The sequence below is a fragment of the Uranotaenia lowii genome, chromosome 1 (assembly GCF_029784155.1).
Source record: "Uranotaenia lowii strain MFRU-FL chromosome 1, ASM2978415v1, whole genome shotgun sequence".
Taxonomy (NCBI): Eukaryota; Metazoa; Arthropoda; class Insecta; order Diptera; family Culicidae; genus Uranotaenia; species Uranotaenia lowii.
The window spans coordinates 196,017,146-196,032,056 of NC_073691.1; the positions used below are offsets into that span (position 1 = coordinate 196,017,146).

Sequence of the window (14,911 nt, forward strand, 5' to 3'; positions counted from 1 at the left end):
TTTCGGATGCGGTGCTGAAAGGTGTGGTGTGCTAAATACAAAACAGTTTCATTCAGGTGCGAAAAGTGCTTGGTGCATTTGAATGCATTTTGCGTTGCATAATTTGTGATTTTTTTTCGGATGCTTGGAAAACAGATTTGCATTTTTGTAGTTTCAGGTCTTGCAAGTTGCTTGTGGTGCTTGTGGGTGCAGAACAAAATTTGTGAGCGAGTGCACTTCAGAATATTGCGGTGCTTGTGATATAGATTCGTAGATTTGTGATACAGTGGTTGGTGATAAATATTTCATAACATATAGTTTCAGTGAAGAATTGAGAAAAAATCGTTTTTAAAAAATGCTTTTGTAAACTCGCTAATTCTTGTTTTCGGGAAACTTTATTCATCAAGCATTTTTACAGTTTAATTTATTGTATTTTTTTTCTTATTACACAAAACAAATTCCAATAATTTCGATCAAAAAAAAATTATTCTCTTTAAAAATAACAGAAATTTAGACAGTTGGATAGTCGATTTTTTTAAAGAAAAGGTCATGAAATGAATCCGTTAAATTTATCATCTAAAAGCATTGTATTTAATACTTTTCAGATATCCATTCGTGGTTTATTATTTTTTCCATGAATCGCTTGGTGGATGTAGTTTTTTATTTAAAAAATTAAAAATTTCGACTAAATCCTAAAATTTTTAAATTAACTTGATGAATTTTTCTGTCGTCACATTTTATTGGAAGGTTTATCGGCTTTTTCAACTTTAAACGAACTGAATGCTGTTAACTGAACTACCCCAAAAATTTTAATCAAAAAGATCATTTTTTATGGATTTTTTTTTCATTCATAGTCCTTTGCAAATGCTGGGTAGTGTTGAAAATTTCGAAAAAAAGGTAGAAAAACTTTTAAAAAAAACATTTTTTGAACATGAAATAATCAAAAAAATTAAACAGGCTAAGTTTAATTTTTTTGCTGCTCAGTACAATCAAAATTAAAAAAAAAAACAAATATTATAGAAACTAAGACCGGAACAAATATTGAATACAAATGTGTTATTAAATTTTTCGATAAAAAATACTTGAATTAAAAGTTTTTTTACGGATATAGTTAACATATTGCTGCATACAAGCTTTTTTGCAATTGATTCCATGTATTAGATTTTTGCATTACTTTTTATGATTCCTTCTCGCGATGCTTCAACTACGAGAGACAAAAGAACAATTTGAAACTTGTTCCGGCCTAATTGAAGTATGAATTAACTTTTTGAAAATGTATCGAAATCTTTTTTAAAAAATTGATATTCTATTGCGGAAAATTTAGATTTTTATAGCTGCATTCATATCTGTTATCAAGTATTTCGTCACTTAAAAAGTTCAATTAACCAAAACCAGTCAAAAAAAAAAAAAAAAAAATGGCTCAGGAAATAATAAATCAGAAGAAAAAAAAATCAGTAATCCTAATGAAAACATTTTTGATGCAACTTTTTCATTATAAATTAAACATTTTGTGTGAATTGTTTTAACCTATTTTCAAATTATTTGTGTCGTTTTTGTTAAACATGAATCTTTAATCTCACATAAATGTTACAAAATTATCGCAAAAATAACTCGAAATCGACCCTCAAAAATGGCACAAATAACGTAAATGATGCAAAAATTATTGATCGAAAACAAGTTCAAAATAACACAACAATGACTTCACAAAACCTGGGAAGAAATACGAGAATAACAAAAACTTTAACAAATTTGTCATATTTTTTACTTTTTTGTATCATTTTTTGACTGTTTTGTGTCTTTTTTGTATGATTTTTTATCTTTTCTGTGATGTTTAAGCTGTGTTTTATGTTATTTTTATTTCATTTAAGGGAATTTTTTTTATGTTTTGTTACATTTGAGTCGCTTTTGAGTTTTTAATAGCCAATTTTGTTTCAATTTTGTGTTATATTTGTGTTATTTTTCGCAACTTTAGTTCTGTTCTGTTTCAAAGATTAATCATTTTTGTATTTTTCTTTATTTTTTTCAGTATTTTATAATTTTTCTTTAATTTGTTGTGTTTTGAGTAATTTTTCTTGTCAATTTTCATTTTTTTGTGACTTAGGAAACCTCCGAAAAAATACAACATTTTCCGAAAATTTACAGCTGTCCAGTGCAATCAAAATTCTTACAAATCAAATAAAAAAATACAATGAATACTTATTTAAGTGTTTGAATTTCGTAAATATTTTGGAAGCTATTAATTTTTGTTATCGTTTTCATATTTGGAAAACTTCAATTATTTTGCATCTCCATTTGTTACTAAGAATTTCGTCATTAAGAGTTAAATTCACCAGAACCATTCGAAGGCTCAGGAAATTATGATTCGAAAAAAGGAATAAGGTATCCAAATGAAAATATTTTTTAAGGAATTTTTATATTTTTTCAATTTATTCATTTCATATTCGATTTTTGTTTAAATTTTGTGATATTTTTAAGAAGTTTTTTAATTATTTTGTAGCAGTTTAACAAAGACGATTAAAAATATGTCACAAAAATAAAACTTTAACGGCACATACATGTTACGAAAGTATCACAAAAATGACACGAAATATACCCACAAAAATGGCGTAAATAATTTAAATGGTGCAAGAATGATTGATCGAAAACTAGTTCAAAACAACAAAAAAAAATGAGGTCACAAAGCCTCGGAAGTGTTACGATTATAACAAAAATGTGAACAGTTTATAATCATAATTGTTACTTTTTTGAAACATGTTTGCGTCATTTTTGCGAAGGTTTTGTGGTCTTTTTTGTATGATCTTTTATTTTTTCTGTGTTATTTTAGCGTTGTTTTTGTGTTATTTTAATGTCAGTTTATGGAATGTTAGTGTTATTTATGAGTCAGTTTTGTTTTATTTTGTGACACATTTGAATCGATTTGAGTTTTTAATAGTATCTCTTTTTCAGTTTTGTGTAGTATTTGTGTTATTTTCTGCATTTTTCTTTAGTTTTTCCATTTTTTTAAAATTACTTTTGATTAATAAGTAGCATTTTGAGTTTATTCTCTGTTTTTTCTTTGTCCTTTTTTATTTATTTTGTGTCTTCTGTGCAATTTTTGGGCTACTTTCAATAAACTTCTATTTTATTTTTGTTTGATTTTCGTCACAGTACTGGAATCAATTTTTATTTATAAGGGGATTTTTTTACACATTATGTGCTTATTTTTTGTCTTTTCCTGTAATTTTTGCTTTATTTTTTATTGTTATTAACGTGTTATATTTTTCCGTTTTTTTATTTTGTGTCATTTGAGGTCCTTAGAGCCAACAAGGTATTTTTGCATGGGAAATTTGAGCTAATAATGTCAATGCAATATCGGAGAAATAAAAAAAAATAGGTTTTATTTCTTCAATAGATTCTAATAAAATAACCGTATGAGTTTGAAAATTTACCATGGCTATTTCTACAAAACCTATAGTTTTGGAAAGCTTGTAACGTGACTCATTTATGATTTTTTAACAATATTCAGCTACAGTAAATCAATTCAAAATTATTCAAAGTCGAAGAAATTTATTTTGAAAAAAAAAACATGTTTCAGGAAAAAGGCTCTAAGTCTGTTATTAGATGCTCAAAAAATATTCCCTTTGTGCTTGAGAAAACTGAAGCTATATGTTGCACATATGGAATTTTTTTTTCAATTTCTTCAGATCATGGCCACAAAAATGTAAAAAAAATGATCTCAAAACGTATTTTTTAATGAATCAATCGCCAAAGCTGATCTAGCTACGATATATATTTTTTTCAAGTGAATTAATTAGTAGTAGCTGTAATTCGAACTTTTTATCAATCTGCCTTATCATTGACTATTTTAGCAACTGAATTCAACTTTGCCCTGGATTTTGAGTATGATAACGCAAGGCTATCGCGCTAAAACAATGTGCAAAAGATAGCAAATTTCATACCGGTTATGATGGATTAATTATTTTAAGGCTTCAGGAAAACATCTTAGACTGAAGATCGTGTTGGAGAATGCTGACAGGTTTTTCTTGCATATAAATTCAATTAAAAATTTGCGACAAGTCAAATCTGACAAGAGTGTCCAGATATTGTTTAAACACCCCCATATTTATTCCCAAGCAACCAAAAGTGTCGTTAAAAAGGTCATACACAGTTTGATCAGCATAATCAATATGCTGAAGTTTCTTTTATTCAGCCCTAAATTTAAGTTCTTATTGAAACTTTAAAGTTCACTTACAGATTTGAACGGCCATATTTGTACAATCGCAATGTTAAGCCGAACACCATTCATTAAATTTTATACAAAGTTTATCTGCAGCTTTCCTTATAAAGAATTCTTCTTTTTCTACATTTTTTTCCCCTAAGAATTGAACTTCTCAAGATATTTTCGTATTGTTTATTTCAAAATAACCCAGTATTTTTCGATGGGTCTTAAAATCCAGTGCATTGAGGGCATTCATGTCCTTGGCAACAAAAATGACCCCTTTTGATTGAAATATTTCCAAGGCTTTAGTTGACTATGGGAACGATCGAAAAAGGAGAGGAAGTCTGCTCTATAGCATAGTTGGGCATTTGATCAGACCCACAAATGCAGATCAAGATACGAAAAGCTTCAGCAAAACATTTTTATGACAGTTTCTTGCCTCGTTCAGAACTACGATTTATTTCGATTTTTTTTATTTAACTCAATTTTTAGTATCTATTAAAACTATTCAAAATCAACAAAAATATAACAGCCATGAACACGATTTCAAAATAAATCTATTTTTTGAAACGGTTCAGTAAATTTACAGCTTCAGCTGTAAACCGTAAATGTAAATTGTAAATTTTGTTCCAGAAGAAAAGATGGGAATTAGGAAAATCATATTTTTTTTTAAGTTGAAGTTTATTATTCGAAATTACGGTAGTCTCAAATTTACATCTAACTGTTGTACAAAGATGGTTTTATTCTATCATAAAATATACAAAATTTCATTAAAAATTTAAAAAGCGTGAAAAAACATTTTTTTTGTGTGTGTTTCTATAGAATTAACCCTACTGCACTGATCAAAGGATGGAAAATTTCCTTAAAACTATCACCAAACGTTTGTGTTCATGGTCACTAACTATACACCTATTTCAACTCTATTTATTCTTCATTTCAGTACTCAGAGCTCCAAGAAACTTTAGATAATAAAAATCGCTTTTAATTGTATGATGTCAAGTTGTTTTGAACATTCCGAGAAGATTGAAGATTTTTCTGAATTTTGTAAAAAATAAATTTACATCGTCAGTCTTCGAATGACGCAATTTTTTCCAACTTTCCAAAAATCGACAATTGATAAAAATACAGTGTCAACAATACATTTCAAACTATCTTAATATACTGACAATCCAGTGCAAAGTTGAATTAAAGTATTATTTAGAAAATCCGAGAAATTTCAAATTGACAAACACTCAAAAAAAAAACAGCTTCCTTTGAAAATTCGGCAAAAGTTCTTGAGGCAATCTTGAGATGTGAAAATGTGTCAAATTACGCTAACTCTCCAATCCTATTTTCAAAATGTATCTGGTCTGATTTTAACAATTTTTACGGGTCATTGATTCAAAAGTACGGGTTTACATCACTGTTTTTGCATTTTTTGTGGTCATGATCTTAAAATTTTTTTCAAAAATATAGCTTCTGACTTCAGGTTTCTTGAACACTTAGAAAACTTTTTAAGTATTCCGTAGCTGACCTACAGTCTTTTTTCGACGCATGTTTTTTTTTTTTTTTTTTTAAGGCTTTGAATAATGGAAAAATTAGGCGTTGTAGGAGATTATTTTCTGAGAAATATATTTTAGCTACATGACGAGGCTTCTACAACTATAAATTTTATACAAATCGGTTGAGATAGAGGAGAGACATAGCGGTTTTGAGAAGGAGTGTCGAATTGACACTCAAGGGTAATTTTGGATTTTTTTTTCCTGCGTCCACAAACAAGTTATGTCGATTCTATCAAAAGCTTTACTGAAGTCCGTGTATAGAGCCTGAACGGAATTTCCTTGATCCATGGACTGGATATTATAAGAAACAAATTCAAGTAAATTAGTCGTTGTAGATCTTCCTTTAACAAATCCATCTTGTTTTTTCAGTTATGAGTGTTTTTAATTGATTATATATTTTTTTCATTCACTTTTGCTTCAAAAAGTTTCGGTATGCACGATAAGATTGCTACACCCCGGTAATTTTTAATGTCAGACTTTTTCCCCGACTTGAAAATAGGAATAAGAAAAGATTCTTTCCATACTTGAGGAAAACCCGGATTTCAACGATGAGTTGAACAGAAGAAATAAGGGCAAACTCAGTACATTTACAAGAATTTTTAAAAGTAATGGAGGAATTCCATCAGGCCCGGGTCCTTTGGAGCTATCCAGGGAGCAAATAGATTTTTGTATTTCCTCAAGGGTGATTGAATCTACCAGAGTCAATGATGCTGAGTCGGAAAGATAATCGAAAAACGCAGTATCGCGATTGGCTTCCGAAAAACTGGTGTATACGCTTTGGAAGAAATTGGCAAACAAATTACATATTTCATGGGAATTATTACCGTTAGCGCTGTCCAGGTGCATACAAGATGAAAAATTATTACTTTTCAATTTAGAACTTACATACTTGAAGAAGCTTCTTGGGTTAGTTTTAATGTTTTTCTCTGTTTTCCTATTATATTCTTCAAAGGAGGTATTAATACATATGGCTAGTTTGTTGCATGCTTCTTGATATTTTGAACTATTAGCTAGCGATGCTGTCTTTTTTCAGTTTTTTTGCGCTGTCTGCTGTTTACTTCTACGATGCTTTAGCTCTTTTGAAAACCATGGCGGATTTCTGTTATTATTTGTTCGTCGCTTTATTTTTATTGGGACATATTTACTCAAGATATTACCAAGGATGTTATAAAAAATGTCTACCTGATTGACAGTTTCATTTTCACTTTGAAATGATGATTGCCAATGAACTGATTGTAATTTAGTTTTAACCATCGTGTAATTTGCATGGAAAAAGTCAAGGGTCTCCTCAAATTCGTATTCTGGTATTCATTTGTTGTCAGAACATATAATTGAAAATTCGATAACTGTATGAAAGATCTCATTTTTCCAAATTTGATTAGTAGCCTTCAAAATGCAAAAGTCATCAGTCAAGCTTGAAAACAGTAAATCGAGATAACGATTGCAGGCGTTTTTCACTTGATTTATTTGATTAAGACATAAGGTAGCAAGATTGTCGAAAAGAAATTGTAATGTTTCATTAATTCCAAAAATCGGTAAGAGGATTGCTTCATTATCTTCATCGGATATAAATTGCAGATTCGATTGATTGAAGTCGCCATACAGGTGAATTTTGAATTCGGGTTGAAGCTTTTGAATAATTCTGTGATGCTCAGTAGAAATGACGCAATATTAAATATTTCAAGAATTCCTTGATGGTCTCCGATGTTGGGAAACAAGAGAGATTTATTGATTTAGTATGGCCTGTCATATTGTGCATAGATGAAATTGTTCTACTAGAGTGTATTTGAGTTATATTTGCTTTTTTTTTTTTCATATTTAGAGCTTTTTTTCTGATTTGTTATTTTTTTCACTTTTCTGCAATTTTTGGATTACATTAGTATCAGTTTTGTATCATTTTTATTTGTCAATTTTATGTCATTGTTGCGTCCTTTTTGCAGCATTTACCATCGTTTCCTGTGTCTTATTTGTGTTCTTATGCCTCTATTGTTTTTCTTTCAGTTTTATGTTTATTTTTTTCTTCAGAATTGCATTATGTTTTTAAAGCTTTAAATTAGTTTTGTGTTATTATTTTATTGCATTACATCAACATGTTTGATTTGTTTTTATTCAAACTTTGTGTCAGTTTTTTCCATGCTTTTGCCATTTTTGTGAAATTTTTGTATGGTGCGGAAAATTGGTGTGATTTATGTGTAATATTTATAACACTTTCAAGTTTTTAATTATTATTCATTGTTATTCTTATCTCGTGGTTGAATTATTTGAAGTTTTTGTTTTGTCATTTTTGTGTCATTCCTGTTTTATTTTTGTGTTGTTTTTTTTTTGTGATATTATTAAGTCATTTTCAACATTTTCAAGTATTTGATTGCATATATTTTCATCCTTTTATCCGATTTTCTAGGTTTTTATTTAAACCTTAGAATTGTTCAAGGTTTTGAAACGTTTTTTCGACTGAAAAATTTAAGCAATTTAGGCAAACTTTTCTCTCAATTCTTCACCAATAACTACTTTACTATCTACGACAACAAACATCTAGAGGGTGAGCTTACCGCGTTCCAGTCGCTGCTGCAGATCAGGGGGCACCAGAACGTCCCACCAGGAGGCGCTGCTTCCGGTGCCCTCCGGTTCTGTTCCGCCGGATCTCGGTGGGGCATGCTGGCCATTGTGATGGGAACCGTAGTGATGCCCACTGCTAAAGTTGGTGCCGAAGCTGTTGTCAAAATTGCGTTGGTGCTCAGTGGAAGAAAAGTGATGGTGCTGCTGTGTGTGGTGCAATTCAGTGCCATCGGTGCGAAGACGATCGTACGAATCGTCCGGTGCTGAGGGTGGGGGTGGCGGTGCAGAGGGATGTTGTGGGTGGTGCGAATGCTGGTGCTGGGTGGTTGAGTGATTGGTGCTAGGGACGATGGCCGGGACATTGATGTAGTCCACGCCATTGAAGATTGTTGGCTCGAAGGCCGATACCGGATATTTTTTCGAGGGAAACAGAAAGTAGGGATAGGTGCTGGTCGGGGGCGGATCTTCGATCACATCCGACGGATAGAAGTTGGGATAGATGGAATTGGTGGCGGTGCCAGAGAAACTGTCTAGTGCGGAAGGTAGTACATCTGCAATGGGAAAGGTGATACATTTAGTGGTGCTGATAGAAAAATCGGTGTTATTTTGTGATTAGAAGTGCTACAATAGTGCATGTGAGAGTTTTGATTCTTTAAAAAAAATATGGATTCAAAATTGATAACCATCAACGTTGGTCAAAATCGGACTTCGCCCTCGAGGAAAATTTTCCACAAACAAGTCACACAATCCCGAACCACACGTGTCCTTGCAATTTTGTCACGTAGTCCTGTCCCCACACTTTTCGGACGCTTCTAAAGCACGCACTCAACCTCTTCTCGACATTCTAAAACCGACAACCCACAATTTCGAACCATTAATTATGGCGTGTGATATTATGCATCCACACCTGCCTATCCTTCATTCAAACCCAAGCCCCTCCTCTCCAAGAGAAAAGCCACATCGTAACGCCCGCCATCGCCTCTGGAGAAAGAGCCTCATTCAACCGATGATGATGATGATGGTTGACGACAGGGAAGGTAAATATGAATCGGTTCTGCTTTTAATGATGTCAGAAAAACTCCCCATTGAGTTTCGCAGCAAATGCTATTGAACGCTTAAGAGTGTCGGAACGGTCTTCATATAAATAGGAAACTGGTGACGTAAATTAAGCTCTGCATAATAGTGTGGCACGACGCGTTTGAATTAAGTGCTCACGTGTGATTTAATTGATTTATCAACGATATTAGTTGCGGAATGAGTATAATGTGATTCCTGATGAGAGCAAGTGTCAGAGGGTTAAACGTTTCGCAATAATCGATGTTATTCCCTGTAAAAACGTTTACACGGATTGTTACTCAGACCAATGAATGGGATGCATTGAAATAGACATCACTTTCCTGTAACAGAAATGAGATAATGACCATAAAAATGTCAAAATTTCGTAATTTGTTAGAAGGTTGACTGCTGCCAATCCGGAAGCACAATTTTAATTATCAAAATTTAAACTTTTGAGTCTTTTTTGTAATTTTGTCATTCTTGTCAATTTTCTCATTTTGCATTTTTTTTAACTTTTTAAAATTTTTGTTATTTTTGTATCAATTAAATGTCAGTTTTTTTTTTTGGATTTTTTGTGTCATTTTAGTGTCATTTTTGTGTCATTTATGTGTGATTTTGTGCCATTATCATTTTTGTGTTTTCTGTGTGTCATGTATGTGTTCTTTTCATGTCATTTTTTTAATTTTTGTGTCATTTATATGCCATTTTTGTTATGTTTTTTAAATTTTTGTAATTTTTGTAATTTTTGTCATTTTTGTAATTTTTGTAACTTTTGTAAATTTTGTAATTTTTGTAATTTTTGTCATTTTTGTAACTTTTGTAAATTATGTAATTTTTGTAAATTTTGTTATTTTTTGTAATTTTTGTAATTTTTGTAATTTTTATAATTTTTGTAATTTTTGTAATTTTTGTAATTTTTGTAATTTTTGTAATTTTTGTAATTTTTGTAATTTTTGTAATTTTTGTAATTTTTGTAATTTTTCTAATTTTTCTAATTTTTCTAATTTTTGTAATTTTTGTTATGTTTGTAATTTTTGTAATTTTTGTAATTTTTGTAATTTTTGTAATTTTTGTAATTTTTGTAATTTTTGTAATTTTTGAAATTTTTGTAATTTTTGTCATTTTTGTAATTTTTGTCATTTTTGTAATTTTTGTAATTTTTGTAATTTTTGTAATTTTTGTAATTTTTGTAATTTTTGTAATTTTTGTAATTTTTGTCATTTTTGTCATTTTTGTCATTTTTGTCATTTTTGTCATTTTTGTCATTTTTGTCATTTTTGTCATTTTTGTCATTTTTGTCATTTTTGTCATTTTTGTCATTTTTGTCATTTTTGTCATTTTTGTCATTTTTGTCATTTTTGTCATTTTTGTCATTTTTGTCATTTTTGTCATTTTTGTCATTTTTGTCATTTTTGTCATTTTTGTCATTTTTGTCATTTTTGTCATTTTTGTCATTTTTGTCATTTTTGTCATTTTTGTCATTTTTGTCATTTTTGTCATTTTTGTCATTTTTGTCATTTTTGTCATTTTTGTCATTTTTGTCATTTTTGTCATTTTTGTCATTTTTGTCATTTTTGTCATTTTTGTCATTTTTGTCATTTTTGTCATTTTTGTCATTTTTGTCATTTTTGTCATTTTTGTCATTTTTGTCATTTTTGTCATTTTTGTCATTTTTGTCATTTTTGTCATTTTTGTCATTTTTGTCATTTTTGTCATTTTTGTCATTTTTGTCATTTTTGTCATTTTTGTCATTTTTGTCATTTTTGTCATTTTTGTCATTTTTGTCATTTTTGTCATTTTTGTCATTTTTGTCATTTTTGTCATTTTTGTCATTTTTGTCATTTTTGTCATTTTTGTCATTTTTGTCATTTTTGTCATTTTTGTCATTTTTGTCATTTTTGTCATTTTTGTCATTTTTGTCATTTTTGTCATTTTTGTCATTTTTGTCATTTTTGTCATTTTTGTCATTTTTGTCATTTTTGTCATTTTTGTCATTTTTGTCATTTTTGTCATTTTTGTCATTTTTGTCATTTTTGTCATTTTTGTCATTTTTGTCATTTTTGTCATTTTTGTCATTTTTGTCATTTTTGTCATTTTTGTCATTTTTGTCATTTTTGTCATTTTTGTCATTTTTGTCATTTTTGTCATTTTTGTCATTTTTGTCATTTTTGTCATTTTTGTCATTTTTGTCATTTTTGTCATTTTTGTCATTTTTGTCATTTTTGGCATTTTTATCATTATTGTCATTGTTGTCATTTTTGTCATTTTTGTCATTTTTGTCATTTTTGTCATTTTTGTCATTTTTGTCATTTTTGTCATTTTTGTCATTTTTGTCATTTTTGTCATTTTTGTCATTTTTGTCATTTTTGTAATTTTTGTAATTTTTGTAATTTTTGTATTTTTTGTAATTTTTGTAATTTTTGTAATTTTTGTAATTTTTGTAATTTTTGTAATTTTTGTAATTTTTGTAATTTTTGTAATTTTTGTAATTTTTGTAATTTTTGTAATTTTTGTAATTTTTGTAATTTTTGTAATTTTTGTAATTTTTGTAATTTTTGTAATTTTTGTAATTTTTGTAATTTTTGTAATTTTTGTAATTTTTGTAATTTTTGTAATTTTTGTAATTTTTGTAATTTTTGTAATTTTTGTAATTTTTGTAATTTTTGTAATTTTTGTAATTTTTGTAATTTTTGTAATTTTTGTTATTTTTGTAATTTTTGTAATTTTTATAATTTTTGTAATTTTTGTAATTTTTGTCATTTTTGTCATTTTTGTAATTTTTGTAATTTTTGTAATTTTTGTAATTTTTGTCATTTTTGTAATTTTTGTAATTTTTGTAATTTTTGTAATTTTTGTAATTTTTGTAATTTTTGTAATTTTTGTAATTTTTGTAATTTTTGTAATTTTTGTAATTTTTGTAATTTTTGTAATTTTTGTAATTTTTGTAATTTTTGTAATTTTTGTAATTTTTGTAATTTTTGTAATTTTTGTAATTTTTGTAATTTTTGTAATTTTTGTAATTTTTGTAATTTTTGTAATTTTTGTAATTTTTGTAATTTTTGTAATTTTTGTAATTTTTGTAATTTTTGTAATTTTTGTAATTTTTGTAATTTTTGTAATTTTTGTAATTTTTGTAATTTTTGTAATTTTTGTAATTTTTGTAATTTTTGTAATTTTTGTAATTTTTGTAATTTTTGTCATTTTTGTCATTTTTGTCATTTTTGTCATTTTTGTCATTTTTTTCATTTTTGTCATTTTTGTCATTTTTGTCATTTTTGTCATTTTTGTCATTTTTGTCATTTTTGTCATTTTTGTCATTTTTGTCATTTTTGTCATTTTTGTCATTTTTGTCATTTTTGTCATTTTTGTCATTTTTGTCATTTTTGTCATTTTTGTCATTTTTGTCATTTTTGTCATTTTTGTCATTTTTGTCATTTTTGTCATTTTTGTCATTTTTGTCATTTTTGTCATTTTTGTCATTTTTGTCATTTTTGTCATTTTTGTCATTTTTGTCATTTTTGTCATTTTTGTCATTTTTGTCATTTTGTCATTTTTGTCATTTTTGTCATTTTTGTCATTTTTGTCATTTTTGTCATTTTTGTCATTTTTGTCATTTTTGTCATTTTTGTCATTTTTGTCATTTTTGTCATTTTTGTCATTTTTGTCATTTTTGCCATTTTTGTCATTTTTGTCATTTTTGTCATTTTTGTCATTTTTGTCATTTTTGTCATTTTTGTCATTTTTGTCATTTTTGTCATTTTTGTCATTTTTGTCATTTTTGTCATTTTTGTCATTTTTGTCATTTTTGTCATTTTTGTCATTTTTGTCATTTTTGTCATTTTTGTCATTTTTGTCATTTTTGTCATTTTTGTCATTTTTGTCATTTTTGTCATTTTTGTCATTTTTGTCATTTTTGTCATTTTTGTCATTTTTGTCATTTTTGTCATTTTTGTCATTTTTGTCATTTTTGTCATTTTTGTCATTTTTGTCATTTTTGTCATTTTTGTCATTTTTGTCATTTTTGTCATTTTTGTCATTTTTGTCATTTTTGTCATTTTTGTCATTTTTGTCATTTTTGTCATTTTTGTCATTTTTGTCATTTTTGTCATTTTTGTCATTTTTGTCATTTTTGTCATTTTTGTCATTTTTGTATCATTTTGTGTTTTTTGTGTCATTTCTGTATTAATTTTATGTGATTTTTGACGGTGTAAAATTTAAAAAAATCTTATTTTCCTACAGACACTTTATGAAAATAAAATCCAAATAGAAATCGGGACGAATAATTAAATCTCGTGAGTTCAAGAGTGCCAGTTCAGTCACCCAACCCGGAAATCTATTCAACCGGGAGGGAAGCAAGCCTAATGATTCGAAACCGGCCTGAGGGAGGATGAATGTTCCCAGTCAAGGGCCATCCGGTTCCGGAAAACGATGTGTCACCGGTGTGCTCAGCTATTGTTGTTAACCCCGTCCAAGACAAACTACGAGTAGGTGATACATTTGTAGGTGTGTTCCACCTTCAATGACAGACATTGTGCGCTAGATAGTTTGTTACTGTTTGGAACTCCTCCAGTAGGGATGACCCGGGATTCTCTAACCAGTTACAGAGCCCCCGAGGAGCAAATCAGTCAGACAGAAATCCAGAAAATTTTCACCTCCCACACGTCCATCGGTTGGTTCGTGGATTGTCATGCATTCGCGTGCTCGGGAAACGGTTTTCCGCCAACTGACATTCGTCCTTTCGCAACCAGAGACAAATTGGAATAAAGTTGTCAGGATAGCCTCCGGGATTTTGTCGGCGACACGCGGAAGTTTTACATCTACGGCTCTTCATGGTTAAATTTAGCGTTATTTTAGCGTTCCATATGAGTTAGTAGCAGTGTGAAGTAGTTTGGCACTATAAGATGGTGGGAAGTGATGCCATTTATGTCTCGCGTTTTATCCATGACATTTTTGGTTGAATTTTAGGTAGGTATGTATTTTTAAACAAATCCCAAAACAGAAAGGCCCGCAAAGAAAATTTAGCCGAGGAACACTTAAACACGTCAAGCCTCACTGCATCAAATTTTACAAATTTAGTATTCTTAGGTTACCGAAAGCATTGTGTTCAATTTTGTACAATAAAGTTTCGTTAGTTATTTCAGTTGTGTCATATTGTCATTGACTTCTATTAATGGAACTTCGCTGTTTTAAAGCAGATAAAAAGTTTTCAGAGTATCAATGCACTCCAAATTTGTTTGAGTTTTGTCTAATTTTACATTGAGTTTATATTGCAACCTCTCGTTTCTAAGAAAAGATGGGTCAGTCGCCCAAATGTCAAAACCTTGCTTTCGAATTAAAAAAAAAAAAAAAAAAAACAGTCCAAAACTGATTTGGTTTGCATTTGAAACGATTTTGTATTTATTATACCCTTTGCCACCTTTTTCGCAGAAAGGAGAACTCAATTGATGGAATAGATGTGCCATTTTGCTTGTACATCACGTTTGAAAATACCCGATTCGATTTGTATTGTATTTCACATTGAAAAAAAAGAGGTGATTGAATACATTCAATTTTTTGTTGTGTTAAAACTTGATCGAGTTAT

The 14,911-nt window shown here is 29.0% G+C and overlaps 1 protein-coding gene across 9 annotated transcripts in view; it reads right to left on the reverse strand.

The window, feature by feature from the left end:
• LOC129742447 (uncharacterized) overlaps positions 1-14,911 on the reverse strand; it is a 584,572-nt gene that overhangs the window by 75,597 nt on the left and 494,064 nt on the right. For 7 of the 9 annotated variants that reach the window (XM_055734387.1, XM_055734355.1, XM_055734361.1 and 4 more), the window contains exon 7: positions 8,268-8,825. The exons of the other annotated variants lie outside the window; for them this stretch is intronic. In XM_055734387.1, the coding sequence (XP_055590362.1) occupies positions 8,268-8,825 (558 nt within the window). The remainder of the gene's footprint in view (positions 1-8,267; positions 8,826-14,911) is intronic. 9 annotated transcript variants of the gene reach the window in all.